General features: G+C 47.6%; 1 protein-coding gene across 1 annotated transcript in view; it reads left to right on the forward strand.

Annotated features, from left to right (window-relative positions):
* TMEM163 (transmembrane protein 163) overlaps window positions 1–27,473 on the forward strand; it is a 196,690-nt gene that overhangs the window by 84,920 nt on the left and 84,297 nt on the right. Inside the window, exon 3 of the mRNA XM_068247084.1 lies at window positions 19,706–19,749. Within this exon, the coding sequence (XP_068103185.1) occupies window positions 19,706–19,749 (44 nt within the window). The remainder of the gene's footprint in view (window positions 1–19,705; window positions 19,750–27,473) is intronic.

The following is a 27,473-nucleotide window of genomic DNA, read 5'->3' on the forward strand; positions in this document are numbered from 1 at the left end:
CCTTGGTCACGCCCTGGCACACCCCTAGTCACAGATACCATAAAGATTTCATAAGACATAAGTCATGGGCCAAATTGTTTATAAAGATGTAACATTTATTGAACAGCCTCAAACAAAGTGGCGCAACTATAGTGACTGTGGGGGTCGCCTCCTCCCCCTGCTGCAGAGTAGTGCAGTGGAACAGTTTAATATTTACCTGCCCCAGTGCTGCTTCAAGTCTCCTCTGATCTTCCTGACAGCCACATGCTCTATGCTGTATACCTCTCTGGCTACTGCGGTGTGTCACATGATCAAGAACTGGAGGTATGGAAGCGCAGAGCATGCGACTGTCTGGAAGAACAGAAGAGACACAACGCATCCTTGGAGCAGGTAAATATCGAAACAGTAAAAAAAGGCGCATGCAGTTAGTGGACTAATTGGGTGCTGCCATAGGTGCTGTTACAAAATATCGGAAAATTTGGGCACCCGGTAAATAGGGGGAGCTGGTACAGCGCTTACTATATATCGGGCACCACGGGCGCCTAAATGCAGATATTTTACATTTTAGTTTAGTTTTAGGCATTAGGCAGGTAGTGTGTGCGGGGGAGGGGGGGTTAAAGAGGAACTTCAGCCTAAACAAACCTACTGTCATTAAGTTACGTTATTACATTTAGTTATGTTAATTAAAATAGATAGGTTATATAATAGATAGGTTATATAATCTCTTACCCACCCTGTTTTAAAAGAACAGGCGAATGTTTGATTTCATGAGGGCAGCCATCTTTTTGGTTGAAAGGAGGTGACAGGGAGCATGAGACATAGTTCTGTCTGTCCTGTGTGCTGATAACCCCACGTGAATAACAACATAGGAAATCCCATCATGCTTTGCACAGCATCAGGGAAAAAAAGCCCGGGCAGTTTTCTTTGATGGGTGGAGCTTAGCTAAAAATGATGCTTTGGTAAGAAAAACAAAGTTCTGATGCTGTGAAACTGTTAAAGAAACACAAAGCCTTTTCAGTTCTGCTGAGTAGATTTTTAGTCTGGAGGTTCACTTTAAGGTTAGGCGTTGGGTGGGAGGGTTCTGTGTGAGAGTAGGATTAGGTTTGGCCATTACACAGCTGTTCTGCGGTACTCTGCTATGTGGAGAGATGGTGTATGTGTGTGTGTGTGTGGGGGGGGGGGATGTGTAGGTGTGTGTGTGTATCTTACCAGATACCGGTGGGTGGGGGGGTGGGGGGGGGGCAGGATTTGGACCCAACAACGACTCAATGCCAGTTTTGTTAGGGGGTGTCTCACAAGTATTGCTGCACCCTGGCCAGGGCCGTGTCTCATGAAGCAAGGTAAAACATTTGCATCAGGCGCAGAGATTACAGGGGCAGCATGTTTGTACTGTGTTTACACTAGCCTCGTTTCCACTTGTGTGCGGCATGCGTCTTGCGAGACACGATGCCGGCACAGCTGTGACCAGGGGCGTAACTAGAAATCACTGGGCCCCCCTGCGAATATTTGGATGGGCCCCCCCCCCCATAGGTGCCAAATAATCGTAATGGGGCAGCGTTTCACTGTAAATTAATTGTAAAGTGGGCAGCATTTTACCAGACAATCGTAATGCGGGCCAGAAAATCGTAATGTGGGCAGAGTTCACCAGAAAATCGTAATGTGGGCCTTTAGAAAATCATAATGTGGGCAGAGTTCACCAGAAAATCGTAATGTGGGCACCAGTCACCAGAAAATTGTAACGTGGACAGCATTCACCAGACAATCGTAATGTGGGCAGCGTTCACCAGAAAATCATAATGTGGGCAGAGTTCACCAGAAAATCATAATGTGGGCAGAGTTCACCAGAAAATCGTAATGTGGGCACCAGTCACCAGAAAATCGTAACGTGAGCAGCAGTCACCAGAAAATTGTAACGTGGACAGCATTCACCAGACAATCGTAATGTGGGCAGCGTTCACCAGAATATCGTAATGTGGGCAGAGTTCACCAGAAAATCGCAATGTGGGCAGCAGTCACCAGAAAATCGCCATGTGGGCAGCAGTCACCAGAAAATCGCCATGTGGGCAGCAGTCACCAGAAAATCGCCATGCGGGCAGCAGTCACCAGATAATCGCAATGTGGGCATCAGTCACCAGAAAATCCTAATGTGGGCAGCAGTCACCAGAATATCGTAATGTGGGCAGCAGTCACCAGAAAATCCTAATGTGGGCAGCAGTCAGTCACCAGAATATCATAATGTGGGCAGCACACACCAGAAAATCCTAATGTGGGCAGCAGTCACCAGAAAATCCTTATGTGGGCAGCAGTCACCAGAAAATCGCAATGTGGGCAGCAGTCACCAGAAAATCGCAATGTGGGCAACAGTCACCAGAAAATCGCAATGTGGGCAGCAGTCACCAGAAAATCGTAATGTGGGCAGCATACACCAGAAAATCGTAATGTGGGCAGCAGACACCTGAAAATCGTAATGTGGGCAGCAGACACCTGAAAATCGTAATGTGGGCAGCAGGCACCTGAAAATCGTAATGTGGGCAGCAGACACCTGAAAATCGCAATGTGGGCAGCAGACACCTGAAAATCGCAATGTGGGCAGCAGACACCTGAAAATCGTAATGTGGGCAGCAGACACCTGAAAATCGTAATGTGGGCAGCAGACACCAGAAAATCGCAATGTGGGCAGCAGTGACCAGAAAATCGTAATGTGGGCAGCAGACACCAGAAAATCCTAATGTGGGCAGCAGTCACCAGAAAATCGCAATGTGGGCAGCAGTGACCAGAAAATCGTAATGTGGGCAGCAGACACCAGAAAATCGCAATGTGGGCAGCAGACACCAGAAAATCGCAATGTGGGCAGCAGACACCTGAAAATCGCAATGTGGGCAGCAGACACCTGAAAATCGTAATGTGGGCAGCAGACACCTGAAAATCACAATGTGGGCAGCAGACACCTGAAAATCGCAATGTGGGCAGCAGACACCTGAAAATCGTAATGTGGGCAGCAGACACCTGAAAATCGTAATGTGGGCAGCAGACACCTGAAAATCCTTATGTGGGCAGCAGTCACCAGAAAATCGCAATGTGGGCAGCAGTCACCAGAAAACCGCAATGTGGGCAACAGTCACCAGAAAATCGCAATGTGGGCAGCAGTCACCAGAAAATCGTAATGTGGGCAGCATACACCAGAAAATCGTAATGTGGGCAGCAGACAGCTGAAAATCGTAATGTGGGCAGCAGACACCTGAAAATCGTAATGTGGGCAGCAGGCACCTGAAAATCGTAATGTGGGCAGCAGACACCTGAAAATCGCAATGTGGGCAGCAGACACCTGAAAATCGCAATGTGGGCAGCAGACACCTGAAAATCGTAATGTGGGCAGCAGACACCTAAAAATCGTAATGTGGGCAGCAGACACCAGAAAATCGCAATGTGGGCAGCAGTGACCAGAAAATCGTAATGTGGGCAGCAGACACCAGAAAATCCTAATGTGGGCAGCAGTCACCAGAAAATCGCAATGTGGGCAGCAGTGACCAGAAAATCGTAATGTGGGCAGCAGACACCAGAAAATCGCAATGTGGGCAGCAGACACCAGAAAATCGCAATGTGGGCAGCAGACACCTGAAAATCGCAATGTGGGCAGCAGACACCTGAAAATCGTAATGTGGGCAGCAGACACCTGAAAATCACAATGTGGGCAGCAGACACCTGAAAATCGCAATGTGGGCAGCAGACACCTGAAAATCGTAATGTGGGCAGCAGACACCTGAAAATCGTAATGTGGGCAGCAGACACCTGAAAATCGCAATGTGGGCAGCAGTGACCAGAAAATCGTAATGTGGGCAGCAGACACCTGAAAATCGCAATGTGGGCAGCAGACACCTGAAAATCGCAATGTGGGCAGCAGACACCAGAAAATCGCAATGTGGGCAGCAGACACCAGAAAATCATAATGTGGGCAGCAGACACCAGAAAATCGTAACGTGGGCAGCAGGCACCTGAAAATCGTAATGTGGGCAGCAGACACCAGAAAATCATAATATGGGCAGCAGACACCTGAAAATCGTAATGTGGGCAGCAGACACCTGAAAATCGTAATGTGGGCAGCAGACACCAGAAAATCGTAATGTGGGCAGCAGACACCTGAAAATCGTAATGTGGGCAGCAGACACCAGAAAATCGCAATGTGGGCAGCAGACACCTGAAAATCGTAATGTGGGCAGCAGACACCTGAAAATCGTAATGTGGGCAGCAGACACCTGAAAATCACTATGTGGGCAGCAGACACCTGAAAATCGTAATGTGGGCAGCAGACACCTGAAAATCGTAATGTGGGCAGCAGACACCTGAAAATCCCCCCCGGGGCCCGCTCGTGGCCGTTTTTTGGGGGCTGGAGGGGTGGCAGCATGAGGGGAAAGCCTTGCCCACAGTCGGAAGTGACGTCAGTCGCTAGAGCGAGAAGGCGGCGATGGAACGCAAGGAAGAAGGTATGTATCCCGCCGCCGCTGCTGCCCGCTGCCCACACACATTCACTAGCTGGAGGGGGGCGCAGAGGGGAGAGCCCCGAGGTGAGGGAGAGGGGGGAACTTCCCCTCTCCCCGCCGACTGTGGGCAAGGCTTTCCCCTCATGCTGCCACCCCTCCAGCCCCCAAAAAACGGCCCCGAGCGGGCCCCAGGGGGGGGGGGCCGGGCCCCCCCGCGGGCGCAGGGGCTGCAGGGCCTTTTGTTACGCCCCTGGCTGTGACCTGTCTCGCAGCCGAATCCCTCTAGCCGCGCTATGCACGGCTATGGGATTCGGACAGTGACGCGCGCATTTATGCTGCAGGGCCTCAGATTTTTCCCCGGCCACGAATTCGGATGCTCTTCATAGAGTTCTATAGGCTGCCAAATTCCATCCGAATTCGTAGCCGGGGAATCGGCCCGTTTTCGCACAAATGGAATCCTAGCCTAACAGCATGCAGTCAGAGTAGGAGGAGAAGAGAGAGGAGAGCGAGGTGAAGAGGTCATCACTGGGGAAAAGCAGCTTGTTGTGCTGTGTGAGGAGTCTGACAGTAAGTTAGGAGGGGGAGGCAGGAAAGCAGCACTGTTTTATTTGACTTGCACAGCAGAAGGGAGGAGGTGACACTGCTGTCCTAACTGAGGAGGAATAGAGGATGGCCGACTGGCTGAGGGTGAGCAGTTTGTTTGTCACAGACTCGCAGCCAGCCAGTGTGCTATTGTGTTGAGCTGCAGTATGTCATGTGAGAACATTAAATGAAGCAGAGTAAATTGTCTGGTGCTGTGCGATCATTCTAAATCGGGCAGGGCGAGGCCGCACCGCGCATCCTCTCAAGTTTTGCCTCAGGCAACAAAAAGCCTAGAACCGGCCCTGACCCTGGCTCAAACTGACAATATTTCAATCAGATTAACTGTAACCGATGTGCTCCTCCAGATAGGAAGGCAGTGCAATGTCTTATTTTTGCTGTTTACAATGATGGACATTGGAAGCCTTCTTTAGCCACATAAAATGGCAAGGAGGGCCGCATTCAGCTCGCGGGCCTTGAGTTTGACACCTGTGGTCTATATGGCTACCCTCGGGGGTCCCAAGTAGAGATGTCACGAACCTCCGATTTTCGGTTCGCGAACCGGGTTCGCGAACTTCCGCAGAAGGTTCGGTTCGCGGAAAAATTCGCGAACCGCAATAGACTTCAATGGGGAGGCGAACTTTGAAAAATAGAAAAAATTATGCTGGCCACAAAAGTGATGGAAAAGATGTTTCAAGGGGTCTAACACCTGGAGGGGGGCATGGCGGAGTGGGATACATGACAAAAGTCCCGGTGAAAAATCTGGATGTGACGCAAAGCAGCGTTTTAAGGGCAGAAATCACATTGAATGCTAAATTGGAGGCATAAAGTGCTTTACAACATCTTACATGTGTATACATCAAACAGGGAGTGTAATTAGAGTACTGCTTCACACTGACACACCAAACTCACTGTGTAACGCACCGCAAACAGCTGTTTGTGTAGTGACGGCCATGCTGGACTACTGCGCAACATGGCGTGATTGCTCTTCCTCACTCAGTGATGTCAGGTAATGTGTGACTTCCTTCTCAACTTTCCATGGCATTGTTAAAAAGCTTACGTTTTGTTTTTAATTTACATTTTCTACTTGCTGTGTACTTGTTCAGTACCGCTACAATGAGAATCCTGTGGAGGCGGGCAAGTCTGCCATTGTGACCCCGGGTAATGGCCGGGGAATGAGAGGTTTGAATCCGGTGTGGAGCCTGAGCAACGGCTACCACTACACATCCAAGGAGGGCAGCGGGCAGGCATGCACGCCCGCCTGCCCCGAGGTAGTGACCAAAAATAACAATACAGGAGGAGGACTTTCGAGGCCCTGCTGTGTATTTGAAATGAATGTACTTTAAATCCTTTAACGAGAACCAGTTATGGCGGGCAAAGATGACACCACATTCCTTTCACGAGAATCATATGGAGGCGGGCAAGTCTGTCATTTGTGACCCCGGGTAATGGCCGGGGAATGAGGGATGGAATCCGGTGTGGAGCCTGAGAAACGGCTACCACCACACATCCAAGGAGGGCAGCAGGTAGGCATGCACGCCCGCCCCGAGGTAGTGACCAAAAATAACAATACAGGAGGCGGACTTTCGAGGCCCTGCTGTGTATTTGAAATGAATGTACTTTAAATCCTTTAACGAGAACCAGTTATGGCGGGCAAAGATGACACCACATTCCTTTCACGATAATCATATGGAGGCGGGCAAGTCTGTCATTTGTGACCCCGGGTAATGGCCGGGAAATGAGAGATGGAATCCGGTGTGGAGCCTGAGAAACGGCTACCACTACACATCCAAGGAGGGCAGCAGGTAGGCATGCACGCCCACCCCGAGGTAGTGATCAAAAATAACAATACAGGAGGCGGACTTTCGAGGCCCTGCTGTGTATTTGAAATGAATTAACTTTAAATCCTTTAACGGGAATCCGTTATGGAGGGCAAGTCTGCCATTGTCACCGCGGGGAATGAAGGTTGGATTGCGGCCCGAAGTGGGAGCCTGCTGAGACCCATGCTGTAGCTGCCCTGACCGTGCTTTGCAGACCAGGCATCTGTGGTCAGATGGACCCTTGAGCCAGCGGAAGACAAACCAAGTCGAAAGCATTTGTCAAGAATGTTTTACGGAGGGCAAGTTTTTTTGCCCTTTTTTTAAAATTTTTTGAAAATGATAGATGGTTGTATTTTTAAATTGTTTGAAAGTTTAGATGGTTGTATTTTTAAATTGTTTGAAAGTTTAGATGGTTGTATTTTTAAATTGTTTAAAAGTGTATCCATTCTTCCTCCCCCCCAGCCACGAACAATACCATGGGAACGTGGAGCAGCAGAAGCCCCCTGTGACGGCTGCCACGGTTGTTCTCCGCTGCTTGTCTTTTGAGGGGTGCTTCTTTTCCTCAGGTGTTCTTGCCATAGCTGTTTGTGCCTTCTCTCCAGGTGCCTTCGTAAAGCACTTGTCCCTACGTGAGAGTTGGCCTTTCCACGGCTCAATTTTTGCTGGCAGAGACAACAGATGGCTTTGCTCCGATCTGAGACACACACGTGAAAAAATTTCCAAACCGCTGAGGCCCCCTGGGGTGATGGCGCTACGGTGGCATCAGCAGCAGCTGACGTTGAAGGGCATGTGTGCTCCCTGGCCATAGCTGGCGATACATGGCACCGGACACTGCCCCCAGCTGTTTCTGAGGACGAGCTCCCTCTGCTTCTATCATGGAGTCGTCTCCTCCTACTCCTCTCTGACTCCTCCTCTGAACTGTCCCCCTGGTCATCTCCTCTACCGGGAACATATGTGCTATCCGTATAATCATCATCATAATCCTCCTGGCCAGCTGCGCTTTTCTCAGACACCTCCTCAAGTGCACCAACTTCAGGTGGTCCACCATCATCCCCATCCACACACGTTACGTCCATACTATCGCCACCTAACTCAGACGTATGAGGTGGTGTACCTGCGCCTTCTTGTTGTTGTTGCAGTAGTGGCTGGGAATCAGTGATTTCACCACCACCACCAAATAACTCCTGCGAAGTGTCAAATGCAGCGGATGTGGCGCTTGTTGTAGCGCTGGTGGCTGCGGGAGATGAGGTGTTCTGTGTTAAATACTCAATCACCTCCTCACGATTTTGGGAAGTGATGGCACGTGCCTTCTTCTGAGCACTGTATTTTGGGGCAGGTCCGCATGAAATCACAGCAACACCACCTCGCACAGCCACAGACCTGCCGGTGCCTGGTGGCCTTCCTCTGGGTCTGCCTCTACCTCTTCCTCTACCTGGTTTGTCCATTTTGTCCATCTCGGGGGTATGCTAGCTATATGCAGTGAGGTGGGTTCTCACTCAACACAACAGGTAGTTAGATGCAGTGAGCTGGGTTCAATCAACAGTAAAGGTACTTAAGATGCAGTGAGGTGGGTTCTCACTCAACACAACAGGTAGTTAGATGCAGTGAGGTGGCCAGGTGGGTTCACACTCAACACAACAGGTAGTTAGATGCAGTGAGCTGGGTTCACTCAACAGTAAAGGTACTTAAGATGCAGTGAGGTGGGTTCTCACTCAACACAACAGGTAGTTAGATGCAGTGAGGTGGCCAGGTGGGTTCACACTCAACACAACAGGTAGTTAGATGCAGTGAGCTGGGTTCACTCAACACCACGCTAGGTATATGCAGTGATGATGTGGGTTAAGTAAACACAACAGGTACTGGGTAGTTAGATGCAGTGAGCTGGGTTCACTGAACAGTATACAGTAAAGGTACTTAAGATGCAGTGAGGTGGGTTCTCACTCAACACAACAGGTAGTTAGACTTAGATGCAGTGAGCTGGGTTCACTCAACACAACGCTAGGTATATGCAGTGATGAGGTGGGTTAAGTAAACACAACAGGTACTGGGTAGTTAGATGCAGTGAGCTGGGTTCACTCAACACAAAGCTAGGTATATGCAGTGATGAGGTGGGTTAAGTAAACACAACAGGTACTGGGGTATATGCAGTACTGGGTAGTACAATGTGCAGCTCCCTGTCACACACACAGGCAGTCAGTCACTGAATGTGCTGGGCTGCTGGCAGTGGCACACACACTATCAATTAGCAAGGCTGTGCATGCAACAAAAGTGTCAGAAAAAAAAATGTATAGGTTGAGCTCTGAAAAGAGCTGTTGCTGGGTGCTTTAAAAGCAATATTAATCAGTCAGGAACAAGCAAAGCAGCCTAGAACCTAACTAATCTGTCCCTAAGAGAAAAAGTCTGCAGCAGCTGTCCCTTTCCTCTCTCTAGCAGGCACACGAGTGACTGTAATGGCCGCCGGAGGCTGCCTTATATAAGGGGGGGTGGGGCTCCAGGGCTTACTGTAGCCTGAATGGCTACAATGTGCCTGCTGACTGTGATGCAGAGGGTCAAAGTTGACCCTCATAGTGCATTATGGGGCGAATCGAACTTCCGGAAAAGTTCGCCTGGCGCAGGCGAACGCGAACCCCCAATGTTCGCCTGGAACCGTTCGCCGGCGAACCGTTCGGTACACCTCTAGTCCCAAGAAAAGGAAATTCTAGGATTTTATTCCTTCCCAATTCTATGATAACATTTTTTTGTTATTCATTAATGTTTATTTGGTAGAAACCTCTTGAATTGACCCATAGAAATTACGGAGAAATTGCCACCAGACCAGTCTGACCCCGATTATGGTGTATTCAGCCCACTTCTTAAAGTTTTCCATGAAAAGTGCTGCTGATAAGTGCTGCTGAATCAGAAAACTGAACTTTTATTAAGTCGCTCCCTAACGAGCGCCTCTAAATCTTCCTCTGCCGCTTTGGGGCTGGATTTTTTTTATTACAGAATATATATAATTCTATGCCGTGCTGCCATCACAGCAAATTTGTTGTGCAGAATGTCACCAATGATAAATTTGTTCCTCAGTTTTAAATCCCAGAATCCCTGATTGGTAGTAAGATAATCTGCAAATCTTGTTTACTATACTGATGTTATATGGGTAAAAGCAAGGCTGGAACATTGTAGCGCTTATGCTTAAAAAGGAACTTTAAGGCCACTTGCACACCAAGACGTTGCGTTAGGTGCCACGTTAAGGTCGCATAACGTGCACCTAACACAACGTATGGTGCTGCAAGTGAGGACTGTAGAGTGAGCCGCGTTAGGCGGCTCTATTCCTATAAGGTCTCCCAGAGTGGCGCTGATTGACCAGCGGGACCACGTGATGCGGAGCGAGACACTCCGCATCACGTGGTCCCGCCGGCCAATCAGCGCCCGCCAGTGCAGTGAATATTAAGTAGCCATGTGCGCTGCTACTGTAGCTGGCTCTCCCCGCCTCCTCTCTGCCCCCCACTGCGCATGTGCAAACAGTCTAACGCGGCTATAGCCGCTCTAACGCCGTAGCATGCTGCACTTTCCGGAGAACGTGCAGCGTTACATGTAACGCAACGTGGGCTGTGTGAACAGCCCACTTGTGTTACATTGCTGTGCGTTGGGGGAGCGTTACAGGCTGCACTAACGTGCGCCTGTAACGTCCCTGTGTGTAAGCAGCCTTAGGCTATGTTCACATTATAAATCGCCAGCGCTATCGCAATCGCTGAACGATTTTTTGAGAGTTTTTGTAAGCGCTTTTCCCTGCGCTTTGCGCTTAGAAAAGTGCTTTTCTAAGCGTTTTTGCAGAGCGATTCCTTTTTTCACTTTCTGACGTCAGGGAGTGAACTCTTTCACCCGGAAATAAATAAATTCAATGTATTTATTAAAAGAAGCGTTCGGGAAATCGCTATATAAAGTGCTTTGCGATTTCCCTGTACCTTCCTTTGAGCCAAAGCGCTCAGAAAATGGTAGATGTACAGTGTTCTCCCCAGAATTTTTTTCCAGCCGGGTGGCATGAAAAAGTAGCCGGGGTGGGGCGCGATAAGAGAAAGCAGGGTCGGTGCTTCTGTGAGCAACTCTGCTTACAGCATAGGAGGAGGTGAGCCGATGACAGCCGGGTGCTCACCAAAACTAGCCGGGTGGAGCACCCGACTTAAAGAGCCTGAGGAGAACACTGATGTAGCGCGTTTGCAATTTCAATTAAAGTGAAATGCTTACATGTGAACACTCTCATAGGGAATCATTGCACAATCACTTTTGGGGCGATTTCTAAAATCAGCAGCGCTTAAAAACCCTCACAAACTCTCATAGTGTGAACGAGCTCTAACCAAGTATTGAAGTTGAACTACATTCCAATAAGTAGCTAATACCCCATTTTCCTACAAGAAATCTTTACCTTTTCTCTAATAGATCATCAGCGGAGTCTGTATGGCTGATATTGTGGTGAAACCCCTCCCACAGTGTGATGTCATGACCTAGGTCCTGACAGTTTCCTGTCTGTAAAATTCGTTGCATTGTGGAAAATAATGGCTTTTCTTTAACAGCCAAGCAAGCAGTATCTCCCTCTGTGCATAGAACTCTCAATAACGAACATTCTGTACAGATCACCTGCGGAACTAAAGATGTCCCCACCAGTGATACATTTCAGAACGTAAATCGGGGAGAGAGATTTTACAATGAGAAAACACTTACTAAATTATCATCCTGATTCAAAACTCCTTGCCTTTAAACAATCTATAAATGAATATTGTAAACAATTAGCAATTTCATTCATGAAGGCTGCTTATTTTCTTTTAAACCATACCAGTTGCCTGGCAGCCCTGATGATATATTTGGCTGCAGTAGTTGGCTGAATCACACCTGAAACAAGCATGCAGCTAATCTTGTCAGATCTGACAATAATGTCAGAAATGCCTGATTTGCTGCATGCTTGTTCAGGGTCTATGGCTAAGGCTCGGTTCACATTTGTTTTAATAACGTGTCCGTGGCTCCGTTTTTGGGCCAGGACCAAACTCAGAGCCACGGATACAAATGTTAAAAATAGAGTCCGTCTTCACCCACTTTAAAAACGGAACGGGAGGGTCCGGATTTGCAGGGTTTTCACGGACCCCGGATACACACATGGGTAGTGAAACCCAATGCAAAAACGGATCTCCCTCTACACAGACAGCTTTGGACACAAAAACTGATCCGTTTCCAGTGTTCCAGCCCTGTCTGTGGGTGGGGAGAGGGGCCGCCATGCTGGAGGGGGTAGTAGGCAGGAAAAGGGACAGCTGGCACAGTGGCGGGGAGGTAGGTCAGACCCCCCCCTCCTTCACCTGGGACTCCCCTTCCCCGCTCCCCTCCAGCTAGTTTCTTTCAAAATGAATCGGGCGGCGAGCGGCAAACTCGCTCTCTTCCTTGCCGCCCTCTGTACTTCATTGGGCGTGATTGCAGGAAGTGACGCAGCGAGCGGCAGAAAAAGGAAGTGAGTGATTTCCCTGCTTGCTGCTGGATTGATTTTAAAAGAAACTAGCTGGAGGGGGAGCAGGGAAGGGAAGTCCTAGGTGAGGGAGGGGGAGGTCCGACCCCCCTCCCTGCCGCTGTGCCCGCTTCCCCCCTTCCTGCCTGTTACCCCCTCCAGCATGCCGGCCCCCCCAACCACGGCCACTGAACGGTTAAACGCGCTGGAAACGTGCTGCAAAAATGCAGTACAAATCCGTTTTTTTATCCCTACATTCCAGTTTTTGAAAAACGGAGCCCAGACCGCGGATTGCGTTCTGCAACCACATGTAGTGTGGACCGAGCCTAAAAGAATTAAAGGCAAAGTATCAGCAAGACAACCAGGCAACTGCTATTGTTTAAAAGGAAATAAATATGGCAGCCTCCATATCCCTCTCACTTCAGCTGTCCTTTAAAGAGAGACTGAAGCGAGAATAAATCTCGCTTCAGACCTCATAGATAGCAGGGGCATGCGTGCCCCTGCTAAAACGCCGCTATAGCGCGGCTTAACGGGGGTCCCTTCACCCCCAAACCCCCTCCGTAATGTGGGGGAGCGCTTCCTGGTTGGGGCAGGGCTAACCACCGCAGCCCTGCCCCACGCGCGTCTGTCAGCGCGTATCTCCGCCTCTCCCTTGCCCCTCTCAGTCTTCCTTCACTGAGAGGGGCGGGGGAGAGGCGGTGATGCGCCGCTGACAGACGCGACTGGAGGCAGGGCTGCAGCCGTTAGCCCTGCCTCCAGGAGCGACTAAATGCACGACCAAGTCGTGCTGGGGTGGGTTTGGGGGTGAAGGGACCCCCTTTGTGCGGCGCGATAGCGGCGGTTTTGCAGGGGCACGCGTGCCCCTGCTAACTTTGAGCTCTGAAGCGAGATTTATTCTCGCTTCAGAGTCTCTTTAAAGACAACTCCTAAGCCAAGGTGGCCATACATCGTAGTAAAAGGTTTTTGCTGCTGTGAGCATTTTTAAATGTTATCTGTGTAATTGCAAGGCAGGGTACAGATACAAATCTGGTTGATTGCTGTTCAGTTTTCTATTATTGATCTCTTTCTGTGTTACTCACATCAAGTGCTCCTTGGTTTCTGCATATGTCTTTTTTTCAGATGTATTGTATACACTTGCCTCATTACCGCTGTGCAATTCGTATACCATCCCGGTATGTAAATGTATATACATTTTATGTGAATATATCACAATAAACTTGATGTGAAGAGGGGAAAAAAAGTGGCCATACATAACTCGATGTATGTCCAGATCAACCATTAGATAGATCCCTCTCTTGTCGAATCTAATCAGAGAGGGATCTATTGCCTGCGCACACAGTGCCCAGCGATTTCCAATAAGTATCAGCATAAATCCATTGGAAATCGTTATGCCACTTGGGTGAAAAGGGAGGGGAGGTGATATGCGCACACAGGTTTGGCAGGCGGGGGGTATGTGCACACAGGCTGAGAGGGAGGGCGGATATGCGCACACAGGCTTGGAAGGTGGGGGGATGTGTGCACACTGGCTTAAAGGCGGGGGGATATGCGCACACAGGCGTGGAAGGTGGGGGATAGGCTCACACAGGCTTGGAAGGTGGGGAGATAGGCGTACATAGACTGGGAGAAAGGCGTGGGGATATGCGCACACAGGCTGGGAGGGAGAGGGATATGCGCACTCAGGTTTGGAATGCGGAGGGATATGTGCACACAGCCTTGGAAAGCAGAGGTATATACGCACACACAGGCTGGAAGGGAGAGGGGATATACGCACACAGGCTGAGAGGGAGGGGTATATGCACACACAGGCTGGGAGGGAGGGGTATATGCGCACACAGGCTGGGAGGGAGGGGTATATGCGCACACAGCCTGGGAGGGAGGGGTATATGCGCACACAGGCTGGGAGGGAGGGGTATATGCGCACACAGGCTGGGAGGGAGGGGTGCTATGCGCACACAGGCTGGGAGGGAGGGGGATATGCGCACACAGGCTGGAAGGGAGGGGTATATGCACACACAGGCTGGGAGGGAGGGGTGCTATGCGCACACAGGCTGGGAGGGAGGGGGATATGCGCACACAGGTTGGGAAAGAGGGGTATATGCACACACAGGCTGGGAGGGAGGGGTATATGCGCACACAGGCTGGAAGGGAGGGGTATATGCGCACACAGGCTGGGAGGGAGGGGTATATGCGTACACAGGCTGGGAGGGAGGGGGGATAAGCGCACTCAGGCTGGGAGGGAGGGGTATATGCGCACACAGGCTGGGAGGGAGGGGTATATGCACACACAGGCTGGGAGGGAGGGGTATATGCGTACACAGGCTGGGAGGGAGGGGGGATAAGCACACACAGGCTGGGAGGGAGGGGGATATGCGCACACAGGCTGGGAGGGAGGGGTATATGCGCACACAGCCTGGGAGGGAGGGGTATATGCGCACACAGGCTGGGAGGGAGGGGTGCTATACGCACACAGGCTGGGAGGGAGGGGTATATGCGCACACAAGCTGGGAAAGAGGGGTATATGCGCACACAGGCTGGGAGGGAGGGGTATATGCACACACAGGCTGGGAGGGAGGGGTATATGCGCACACAGGCTGGGAGGGAGGGGTATATGCGTACACAGGCTGGGAGGGAGGGGGGATAAGTGCACACAGGCTGGGAGGGAGGGGTATATGCGCACACAGGCTGGGACGGAGGGGTATATGCGCACACAGGCTGGGAGGGAGGGGTATATGCGCACACAAGCTGGGAGGGAGGGGTATATGCGCACACAGGCTGGGAGGGAGGGGTATATGCGTACACAGGCTGGGAGGGAGGGGGGATAAGCACACACAGGCTGGGAGGGAGGGGGATATGCACACACAGGCTGGGAGGGAGGGGTATATGCGCACACAGGCTGGGAGGGAGAGGTATATGCGCACACAGGCTGGGAGGGAGGGGTATATGCGCACACAGGCTGGGAGGGAGGGGTATATGCGTACACAGGCTGGGAGGGAGGGGGGATAAGCACACACAGGCTGGGAGGGAGGGGGATATGCACACACAGGCTGGGAGGGAGGGGTATATGCGCACACAGGCTGGGAGGGAGGGGTATATGCGCACACAGGCTGGGAGGGAGGGGTATATGCGCACACAGGCTGGGAGGGAGGGGTATAAGCACACACAGGCTGATTCTGCAGTATTGTTGGGGGGGGGGGGGGGGGGGCTGGCTTGCCCTTGTTAGCAATACCCTTTTTAAGAAACAGAATACCCCTTAGTGGTTATCGTTACCCCTATATCCAGGATGCAGCCCGTGAATGATGTATCCCTCTCCTCAATCGATGCAAGCTGAAGCTCACAGACATTTCACTACTACTGTGTGAGTTTCATCGCAATTTTGGGTTGCGATGCCATAATGCACAGCAATTGCACTATGCCATTCTTTCTCATTTGGTGAATGAGAATCGCATCACAATTGCTCCAAAAATGCTACATGCAGCAAGTTTGCGATTTCCACAAATCGGGAGCGCTGTAGGGTGAATGATCCCTTAGGGATACATTGTAAACAGCGCTTTGCTAATCCCTGGCGATCAGTTGAAACGCTGAAGAAAAGCATTTCAGTGTGAATGGGTCCTAAAGATCTTAAAGTGGACCTGAACTCAAAGAGAAATGCACCCTGTATGTATTTAGAGAGCAGAGCCGGGACAAGGTCCTCCAGCACCCAAGGCTGAGACACCAAAGTGCGCCCCCTGTCCCTCCCACCCCAGCCGTCACACACTGATTGCTATTAGACTAAGAGGCGCCCCAGGGCCCCCAAACACCTTAATCTCTAGTGATCTGGCTTGCAGTCACTGCCATGTATCCCTTTTTTTATTTCTCTCTGCTTCAAACACAATAGGAGAATTATAGCTGGGTGAGTTGTGCGCCCTCCTACACTGCGCCCTGAGGCTGGAGCCTCTCTCGCCTCTGCCTCAGCCCTGTTAAAGAGTTCAGCCTGTCTAATTCCCCCTCATTTGTGACTAATCAACAGTGTAATTTGATCTCTCAGCTGCATTACCTGGTTGCCATGGCAGAGCAGCTAATTTGTAAACACAGGATGTTCATTCTATATCTACTTCCATTAAAGCAGGAAGTAGACACACTGCAGATTTATTGCAGGATTTGTATCTTCTGTAACAAAGGAATGTTTTTCTTTAAATGTTATTATGCTGTTGGTTATCTTTTAGAGCAGAGAGGAAGTTCTGAGTTCAGGTCCGCTTTAACAGTTATCTACAAATTCCTCTAATCTCTGAAAAATTGTAACCATTTTTCTACAAATGATAATAATAAGCAAACCTGCCTTTTCATGACTTTTATTTGAGGCCATAGTATATAGCTAGACACCTCATTCCGGCATGGTGAAAAGAGTTCTGCTGAATTACACCATTAAATAAAATAATGATAGCTGTGCTCCTTTGTATTCCTCACAGTAGCCACAGGAAAGGTTACCTATCCCCCCCCCCCCTGCAGGAAGTAACTGCTTGTGCTGTTTTCACACCGACAGTCATAATTATCTGCCACTGCAAGGAACCACCAAGAAACATCAAAGAGTCCTCCTGCAATTAGGCACTTTACAGCCTTCTCTGTCTTGAAGGTACAGAAAAGGATTACAATGGTACTTACAGTATCTCAAGAGATGCTCAGATCCCTTATACTCACTAATATTAACAGCACGCAATTCTTTTGGGTTTATTAAAATAAAAAAGCCAAAATTCTCAACGACTTTCTCACATGTATGTGACTGGAGGAACCTGGGTCTTCCAGAAAAAAAGAAATAAACAGAGCAGGAGCCCCCTATGGTGTAGTACATTGACCAAATGGGTAAATCAAGTAATTTGTGTACTCAGAAACCGTGGTTGTGGAAGGCAACCACAGTGTAGCACTTTAGTTGGTCAGAATTGCCAATATCCGCGAAAATCCGTATTCCGCCATTGCCGATTACCGCTACCGCTCCCAATTCTGCTTTCCGCATTCCGATGTGGATTTTCGCTGTAATTTCCGCCAACTTTAACATCGATTTTCTCAAAATCTACAAGGTCTATTTGAAAAAATGTTTTCCACTTTTTCCCACTCTTCTTCTTAACATACCTAAAAATTTGGCATTTCTAGCACCTATGGGAGCTTTGCTATCAACCTCTAAAGTTGGCGGCATACCGCATATCGGTAATGCGGATTTTCTGCAATTTACATAAGTCAATAGCCGCCAACTTCGAGGTTATTAGCAAAGCCCCTGTAGGTGGAAATGTTAAGCAGAAGAGTGGGAACAAGAGAAAAAAAATGTCAAAAAGTAGTTTTTGAGAAAATCAATGTAAATCGGTGTAAATTTCCGCTAAAATTTCTGCGAAAATCCGACTACCGCACTTGTATTACTGATTTCCGAATTCCAATGTGGAAATGCAACTTCCGATCGGAAACCCCGAACAAGCATCCCTAGTTGTGTCGATGCCCTGGAATGTGGCAATCCTGCTGAGTAGTGAGTACCAGTGAAATCGTCCCCGGGAGACTTGGGCGCAGGATACAGCCGATATTTGGCTCACCATGCTCCTGCACAAGTCCAGGCGGCGTTAATTACTATTCCCTCTCCAGGTTGATGTGAATAGTAGAGAATGATGTAATTTGGATGCCAGCTATTGCTGGTGGGCGAATTACAGTGTTTTAAAAGTAACTTCAGCTCCGTCTTCTGATGGCGCCAAAGTTACTGACTGTGCGCTGCTATAGCAGTAATTCCTATTACGGCCTATGGTGGCGCCGGCTGCGCCCAAATCCCCTGCACTGGGTACAACGTGTTCGATCCTGCTGACGTAGGAGGCCACACTCCAATAGAAAAAATATCTTGTGATCAGCCCAAGAAAAAATAACCAACAAAAGACAGTGCACAACTAATTTACTTGGAGGAGGTTCTCCAATGGGGGTAAAATGCAGTTTAAAAGGTAAGTATAACCTACCTTAAAGGGAACCTAAACTGAGAGGGATATGGATGTTTCCTTTTAACCAATACCAGTTGTCTGTCAGTCCTGCTGATCTCTTTGGCTGCAGTAGTGGCTCAATCACAGACCTGAAACAAGCATGAAGCTAATCCAGTCTGACTTCAGTCAGAGCACCTGATCTGCATGCTTGTTCAGGGGCTGTGGCTGAAAGTATTAGAGACACAGGATCAGCAGGAGAGTCAGGCAACTGATACTTTAAAAAGAAAAATCCATATCTTTCTCAGTTTAGGTTCCCTTTAAGGTCACCAAGGCCAGGTAAAGGTAGAGTGTGACCATTGGGGGGCACCCTCAGACTTTTGCTGGGGGGCACCATGATTTGTAGTTCAGCCACTGATCGTAAGGGCCTTTTTTCACCACAAATCAGGATCGCAGAGTGCGTTTCAAGCTGCGATTGTCCATAGGGGAAAAAGAAACAAACTCATTTAGGCCAATTGCAAACACAGGAAAAAAGACTGCAGTGCATCTGCGATTGGCTAAAGATCGATTCGTGCTATTGGAAAAGATGCCCTGGCGAATGGAAAATTGCGTACGATACGAAAGTCGGATTGAAATGCAGCTGATGGAAATTGACCCCATCTCTGCAGCCAGGTGAAGTGAATATAAAGTTGGCCATACACTATTCAGTTGTCATTCGATTTTGTTTCTGATCAACATTACGATCAGTTATTTTACGACCAACTAAAGACCAGCATTCAAGGGAGGAATAATAGGGGTTTACATCTGCACTGTCAGTCTCGCCGCTCCCCCGTCTACTCTATATCTCCGCTCCCCGCCTGCGTTCCTTCCCTCCAATCAGTGGGGAGGGAAGGGACGCAGGTGGGGAGCGGCGACATAGAGGAGGCGGGGGAGCGGCGAGACTGACAGTGCAGATGTAAACAGCCTGCTAGCGCTGTCGCTAGCACAGCTGTGAAGAACAAATGCTAATAGGTGGAAAATATAGGTATGTAGCGATGTAGGCATCTCTAGCCATTGTCTTTTTTTACAGTCCTCAAGACACTTTTTATGGACCTGAAGAAGCAGGTTGACACCTGAGAAACATGTTGTCAAGTGATCAGTAAACATTTGTGTTATTTTTTCACCTATTGGCGTTTGTGTGTCATTGAGTTAAGTTATACTTACCTTTCAAACTGTTTTCAAGCATTTTCCAGTGGGGCGCCTCCTCCAAGTATATTCATCTCTTCATGAGATAAGTTTTGTGAATCAGTCCCATACCTATATGGAGGGAAGGGGGATTATTATTATTATCTGTGTTTGTTGAGAATTTGAGAGATTTGGAAGTTGTTGACGCTCTATAGAAGCGCAGTACATGAATATATATGCTCACAGTACAGTATTATCATACCCAATAAGCCCACAATGTTCCTCTTCTCTTTGCAGCCGTCTCTTTGATGAGACACAGCGCTTCCTCCTTCGGATTTGCAGTAAGTAAACTTCAATATCTATGACATAACTGGAGGTGCTATATTTATTGCTGCCCTCAGGGGCCACCGTACCGTGTGGGAATTGCATTCGCCTTGTGGTATAAATAGGAAGGGATGTGATAATTGCTGTGGTGGATGATCAGCGCTAGAACAAATATAGATTGCTTTTGCCATGTTTGATTGGCAGAAAGATAATTAGAAAGCAAACTTTTACTTAGCAAACAGATACCAGTAATTAATGTAAATTTACTATCATATGCATTAAAATAATTAAATGAAATGGGAAGCCTAACGAGGGATTAAAGCAAACATGAAGGCCTGGTGCACACCAAAAACTGCTAGCAGATCCGCAAAATGCTAGCAGATTTTGAAACGCTTTTTCTTCTTTTTCTGTAGCGTTTCAGCTAGCGTTTTGCGGTTTTGTGTAGCGGTTTTGGTGTAGTAGATTTCATGTATTGTTACAGTAAAGCTGTTACTGAACAGCTACTGTAACAAAAACGCCTGGCAAACCGCTCTGAAGTGCCGTTTTTCAGAGCGGTTTGCGTTTTTCCTATACTTAACATTGAGGCAGAAACGCATCCGCAATCCAAAATCTGCAGCAGCCCGGGAGTATGCGTTTCTGCAAAACGCCTCCCGCTCTGGTGTGCACCAGCCCATTGAAATACATTACCCGAGCGGATCCGCACCCGCAAGCGGATCGCAAACCGCAGCAGAACCGCTCTGGTGTGCACTAGGCCGAAGTGAATATAAACTTATGAGAATGATAATTGCATCTGTAGAATTAATCCTATATATAGAACCTTTTTAGGCCACATACACACATCAGACCATAGTCTTTTGAAAATGAAAGACCACAGACCAATTTTACCCCCTTCCATGTAGTATGAGAGCCATCCATACACAGTCTATTCTATTGAGCTGAACTCCCCATCAGATAAAAATCTTTGCAAGATGCTGCACACAAAGATGCTGTACACATGCAAAAGATCAGTATCTGCAAAAGATCTGTTTCTGCCAAAGATCCGTTCCTGCAAATTGCATTCACAGTCTATGAGATCTGCAGATCATCATACACACCTTGTTTAACTGACATTCATCTGCAGATCTGAAAATCCATCCTGGTGGATCTGATCTGCAGATCAATGTCTGTTAAACAATGTGTGTATGAGGATCTGCAGATATCATAGACTATGAATGTATTTTGCAGGAACTGATCTTTTGCAGGAACAGATCTTTTGCAGATACTGATCTGTTGCATGTGTACAGCATCTGTGTGTGCAGCATCTTGCAAAGATTTCTGTCTGATGGGTAGTTCAGCTCCATAGAATAGACTATGTAGGTGTGGCTCTCATACTACATGGAAGGGGGTAAAATTGGTCTGTGATCTTTCATTTTCCAAAGACTATGGTCTGATGTGTGTATGAGCCTTTAGACTCCTTGGCCCATATGCAATTAACTTTTTCTCCTGAGTTTGCTCCTAGGAGATAATTCTTCATCTTGTATTTAAAATAATTTTATTTAGCACTCTGCAATTGAAAAAGTACCAAAAATAGATGAAAAAGTACTACTAAAACTATTTTTAGTACTTTCCTGCTTGCTGGAGGTTTAAAATGCATTTTGTTTACAAGTTGTGAAAATATCACCCAGGAGAAAACTCAGGTGAAAAAGTTATTGCATATGGGCCCTTGGTCCATATGCAATTAGGTTTTTCTCCTGAATTTTCTCTACGTTGAGAATTTCTCAACTTGTAAATAAAAGGCCTTTTAAAACACCAGCAAGCAAAAAAAAAAAAATTACCGTATATACTCGAATACAAGTCAACCTTGTGTATAAGTCGACTCCAATATTCAATCCTCCTAAGTTGGAATTTTTTATTGACTCGAGTATTAGTCTACCCAGCAAAGTAAATGGCTGCACTTGGGACCCAGGAGGGGTTAATGACTACACTGCAAACAGTATTGCAGCCATTAACCCCTCCTTTCCCGTAAGTGCAGGGAATACCTCTTCCTGGCCCCCAAGTGCTGCAATTATCCACTCCCTTCCTGCAGCCCAGTATTTCCCTTCTGCCCCTTTCCTTGTTAATTGTTGTGGCCAGGACTTTCTCACCTGTATTTCCTTAGCATTTCCTTTCCTCAAAGTATCACTTACCACAGGGTAAATTGCTGCAAATAGGAATGTCTCTATTAGTATACCCATTACTCAGTGGGCTGAGTGTTGCCGGTGACTGGTGTATAAGTCGACCCCTAGACTTTTATGAAGTGAATCAGACCTACATTTTTAGACTTATACTCGAGTATATACAGTACTGAGAATAATTTTGATAATACTTTTTCACGTTCTTTTTGGTACCTTTTCACATGCAAAGTGCTGATAATGATTTTAAATATAAGATGAAATCGTATCTCCTAGGAGAAAACTTAAGAGGAAAAGTTAATTGTATATGGGCCAAGCTTGTCATAAAACGCATTTTAAACCAACAACAAGCAGGAAAAAAAATAAGAAAAAAATAATTTTCAGGGCTTGTTCACACTGCAGGCGTTTTCAGCTTTTTTTTCGCCCGCCTGCGGTTTTTCAAAGCGTCCCCCGACCGCGTGGACAATCATTGTCTATGAAAAGGTTCATATCAGCGCGGGTCGTGCGCTATGCGGCTAGGAAAGCGCTGCGTGTTCCATTTTTTGGGGCAATTCCACCTCAATGGAAGGTATAGGAAAATCAGCAAACGCGTACAAAAACGCGCATTAAGGCAATTGCGCTCGCATTTTTAAGAATAAATACATTGTATTTATTATTTTACGGGTCAAAGAGTTCACTTCCTGACTTGCTTTAGGGAGTGAATTACAAAACCGCTCGGAAAAAACGCTTAGAAAACTGCTAAGCACAAAAACAAATCGCCCACCCAAGCGCCGGGAATTGGAAAAAAAAGACGCCTCAAAAAAAACACCTAAGCGGACGGACACGTGAACGGAACGCAATGTGAACAAGGCCTAATAGTACTTTTTCACCATCTTTTGTTTATTTTTTTAATTTTAAAATGCTAAAGCGTTATTTTAAAGAGAATAAGAAAAATATCTCCTAGGAGATAACTAGAAGAAAAACTAGAAGAAATAGTTTACTGCTAATGGGCCCTGTGTGTTTCCTCTCTGTCTCCGATTAAAAAAGTGGTAAAAGTAGATGATACAGTACAGTCCAAAGTATTCTCTTGCTTGCTGGTGGCTTAAAAAATTTTTCTCCAAAGTTTTCTCCTTGGAGATAATTTTTCATCTTCTGTTGAAAACTTTTCAGCTTCCTGCAATTAAAAAAGTCCCACAAAGATCATTTTCTTGCTAGCTTCTGGCTTAAAGGACACCCAAGCTGAGCCAATCATATAAAGGTTTACTTACCTGGGGCTTCTTTCAGCCCCTAGAAGTCCTTTTGGTCCCACGCTGTAGTTTTGTTCTGCTCCGGGCAGGCCTGCAGGCACAAGCGTGCTGGTGCCCTAAACTCCACCCCTGAACTTTTCTTAATGGGGCTCCCATTAAGAAGAGGACGGCGGTGGCAGCAGAGAAGATCCCAGCAGGTCCCGCGGGTAGCGATGAGTGGCGGGAGGCGACGTCCGACGGGTAAGAACAAAGGATGGCAATTGCAGCGTGTGCACACGCATCTACCCGGGTAGCAAGTCAGCAGGGTCGTGGTGCTGAAGGACAGCTCCCCGGCACAAATGGCTCGCTCCACATCGCTCACTACACAGGAGCATCACTCAGCGAATACCTAGTATTTGCCTGAGTTATGCTCCTTTACGCAAGGGCATCGCTCAGGTGAAACTGGCAATTGAGTAATGCCGATAAATCCTGAGCCAGGGGCACCGCCAGCGTACAGGCATGCCCCCGCTTGGAGCCTCACTGCAAGGGAGGCCTCACTCTGCTGCTGGCGGCTCCCCCCTCCTCGCAACGCTGCTTCACTAAAGACCAATCAGCAAGATAGTAGCAGAAATAGACAGGGCGCACACACTACATGCGCCCAACATATGTAATCCAGATGCAGAAGTGACCAATGACGTCACTTCCACATTTGTATTACATATGCCGGGAGTGGGTAGTGTGTGTGCCCTGTCTGTTTCTGCTGCTATGCCACTGATCAGAGGTCTGACATGGAGAGAGGGGCTCAGATGGGCGGCCAGTCGCCACTGATCTGAGGTCTGTAAACGCACCCTGCCTGCACTACACCCATCACCCTGCCCCACCCTAGCCTGCAACCTGCCCCTGCCTGCACTCAGGACCCTGCACCAGCCTGCACTCATCACCCTGACCCTGCCTCAGCCTGCACCCAGCACCCTGTGAAAACCTACCCCTGCCTGCACCCAGCTCCCTATCCCTACCTGCACCCAGCACACTGTGCCAGCCTGCACCCTGCCCCTGCTTGTACCCTGCCTCTGCCCCTGGCTGCACCCAGCACCCGATCCCTACCTGCACCCTGTGCCAGCCTGCACCCCATCCCTACCTACACCCAGCACACTGTGCCAGCCTGCATCCTGCCCCTGCTTGTACCCCGCCTCAGCCTGCACCCAGCACCCTGTGCCAGCCTGCACCCTGCCCCTACCTACACCCAGCACCCTGTGTGAGCCTGTACTCAGCACCCTTTCCTTACCTGCACTCAGCACCCTATCCCTACCTGTACCCAGCACCCTGCCTACACCCATGGGATGGGGTAGGTGGCAAAACTTCAGAAGATCAAAAGGCAAAAACCTAAAGGTGGCCATAGATCAGACGACTTGGCGGTCGATCGACCATCCGATTTGATTATTATAATTGAATTGGATGAAAATCGGTGCTGCCAAATACATGCCCGACCGACAACATGACCAATTTTGGCCCCAAAATTGGTTGCATAGTTGATCGCGCATGCTGCAAGATGTTGGGAACGGTGTACAATTTTGCGACGATTGACGAACGCGACAAAACCCTGGTGCTGTCCCCCCACTGATAAATGTCCCCCCAGTGCCCAGGTGCAATGTGTACATTACCTTTCCACCGCCTCTGCCTGTCCCCCCAGGGCGCTTTCGGCTGTGCATACACGCGCACCCCACGTGGTTTCCTAGTAAGGGGCCTGCATATGACGTCAGACGTCATACACGTGGCCATGTTACCAGGCAACCACGTAGCGTGTGTATAAAATTGCACCTGGGCACCAGCGGGACATTATCATTAGAGGAGACAGCATTGAGGCGGCGGTGCGTTCGTAGGCGGTGTCACAAGGCCAATTCACAAGAGATTTCATGCTGAAATTGATTGGGAATCGGCCTGTGGTGTATGGGCAGCTGACAGATCTCTCTCTTATCAGGCTCGATTAGAGAGAGATTTATCTCTTGGTCGAATCTGCCCATTGCTAGGTGTATGGCTACTTTTAGATTGTCCCTGATTAAACCCCTAGTTTATTGTCCCATTTTGAATTGCAAAAGATTGTATGTTTACATTAATTACAGACTAGTTTATAAATACTTCTCTTTCAGTATGAAGCAGTAGATTCTTATGCTTTGCTCTATTACAGGGCCCCTTTAAAAGAGTCCACATAAAGTATTCCTAGCTTTCATTTACAATAGTATCCCTCGTATAATTTAGATTCTGGGTTGGATAACTGCCAGACCGCAGTGGCCAATAGATTTACTGAGAAATAATGACATTTTTTCAGCTTTACCACAATACAACTATTCCAAGATACCCGCAGCCGCCTGTATTCCTAAATTATCCATTGTTCGTCATCACTGACGGATAATTTATAAATCTGTACTGTCTCGTGGATATATTTGGAAAGAACAACTGTCAGTATTTCATTGTTGTTAAATATTGTGCCAAACCCAAAGTTAAAGAGACACTGAAGCGAAAAAAAATATATGATATAATGAATTGGTTGTGTACTGTGAATAATTACTAGAAGATTAGCAGCAAAGAAAATATTCTCATATTTTTATTTTCAGGTATATAGTGTATTTTCTAACATTGCATCATTCTCTAATATGTGCAGATTACACAACACTCAGCATTCAAAATGATTCTTTCAGAGCAGTCTGTGAACTAATGACCTCTCCTCTGGCAGAGAAAAAGAAAACAGTTGAGTTAATAAAAGTCAGAAGACAGCCCTCTCCACGAAAGTCGTAGAGATTAATGGCTTTTATGCATAGAGATAACAACTGGAGTTTCTTAACTCTTCCTGTACTGGAAACAATTACACTGATGTATCTGATCTTAGGGCTGGTGCACACCAAAACCCGCTAGCAGATCCGCAAAATGCTAGCAGATTTTTAAACGCTTTTTTTTATTTTTCTATGGCGTTTTGCTAGCGTTTTGCGGATTGCTGCTGCGGTTTTCAGTATAGTAGATTTCATATATTGTTACAGTAAAGCTGTTACTGAACAGCTTCTGTAACAAAAACGCCTGCAAAACCGCTCTGAAGTGCCGTTTTTCAGAGCGGTTTGCGTTTTTCCTATACTTAACATTGAGGCAGAAACGCACCCGCAATCCAAAAAATGCCTCACCCAGGCATTTTTCGTTTCTGCAAAACGCCCCCCGCTCTGGTGTGCACCACCCCATTGAGATACATTGACCAAGCAGATCCGCAGCCGCAAGCGGATCTGAAAACGCCCAAAAAGCCGCTCGGTGTGCACCAGCCCTAAATGTTTTATTTCTTAGCTGTGCTACACATACCAATCATAATATCATACTTTTTTTTCGCTTCATTGTCTCTTTAAGCTACGTTCACAGTAGCCGCTACTTTCCCTGTAGCAGCAGGAATGCAACTGATCCAGAAAGAGGTGGTGCAATTTATCCACGTGTTGCACCGCATTCAGTGAAGCATGCAGTAAATAAAAACTATGCTTCACTGTAACCATTAAAGTGAACCTGAACTCTTGCACAGGACAGAAGGAAAACATGGAGAAATGCATTTAGAGTTTAGCCTGTCTAATTCCCTCTCATCTGTGACTAATCACAACTGTAATTTGATCTCTCAGCTGTGTCAGCTGGCTGCCTCGGCAAAGCAGCTAATTTGTAAACACAGAGCATTAACCCTATGCTGCTTCCACGAAAGCAGGAAGTAGACACCCTGCAGATTTTTGGCAGGATTGCTATCAGCTGTAACAAATAATGTTTTTTTCTGTAAAGGTTATTATGCTGTTGCTTATCTTTTACAGCAGAGAGGAAGTTCTGAGTTCAGGTCCGCTTTAAAGAGACACTGAAGCGAAAAAAAAATTATGATATTATGATTTGTATGTGTAGTACAGCTAAGAAATAAAACATTAAGATCAGATACATCAGTCTAATTGTTTCCAGTTCAGGAAGAGTTAAGAAACTCCAGTTGTTATCTCTATGCAAAAAAGCCATTAAGCGCTACGACTTTCAAAGTCATGGAGAGGGCTGCCTTCTGACTTTTATTATCTCAACTGTTCCTGGACTATTTACTTTTTCTCTGCCAGAGGAGAGGTCATTACTTCACAGACTGCTCTGAAAGAATCATTTTGAATGCTGAGTGTTGTGTAATCTGCACATATTAGAGAATGATGCAATGTTAGAAAACACACTATATACCTGAAAATAAAACATATGAGAATATTTTCTTTGCTGCTAATCTTCTAGTAATTATTCATAGTACACAACCAATTCATTATATCATATTTTTTTTTTCGCTTCAGTGTCTCTTTAACGCGCAGGTTTTGTAGTGCGTTACCATGCAACTCTCCAATGTAACGTAACGCA

The sequence above is a fragment of the Hyperolius riggenbachi genome, chromosome 7 (genome assembly GCF_040937935.1).
Source record: "Hyperolius riggenbachi isolate aHypRig1 chromosome 7, aHypRig1.pri, whole genome shotgun sequence".
NCBI classification, from domain to species: Eukaryota; Metazoa; Chordata; class Amphibia; order Anura; family Hyperoliidae; genus Hyperolius; species Hyperolius riggenbachi.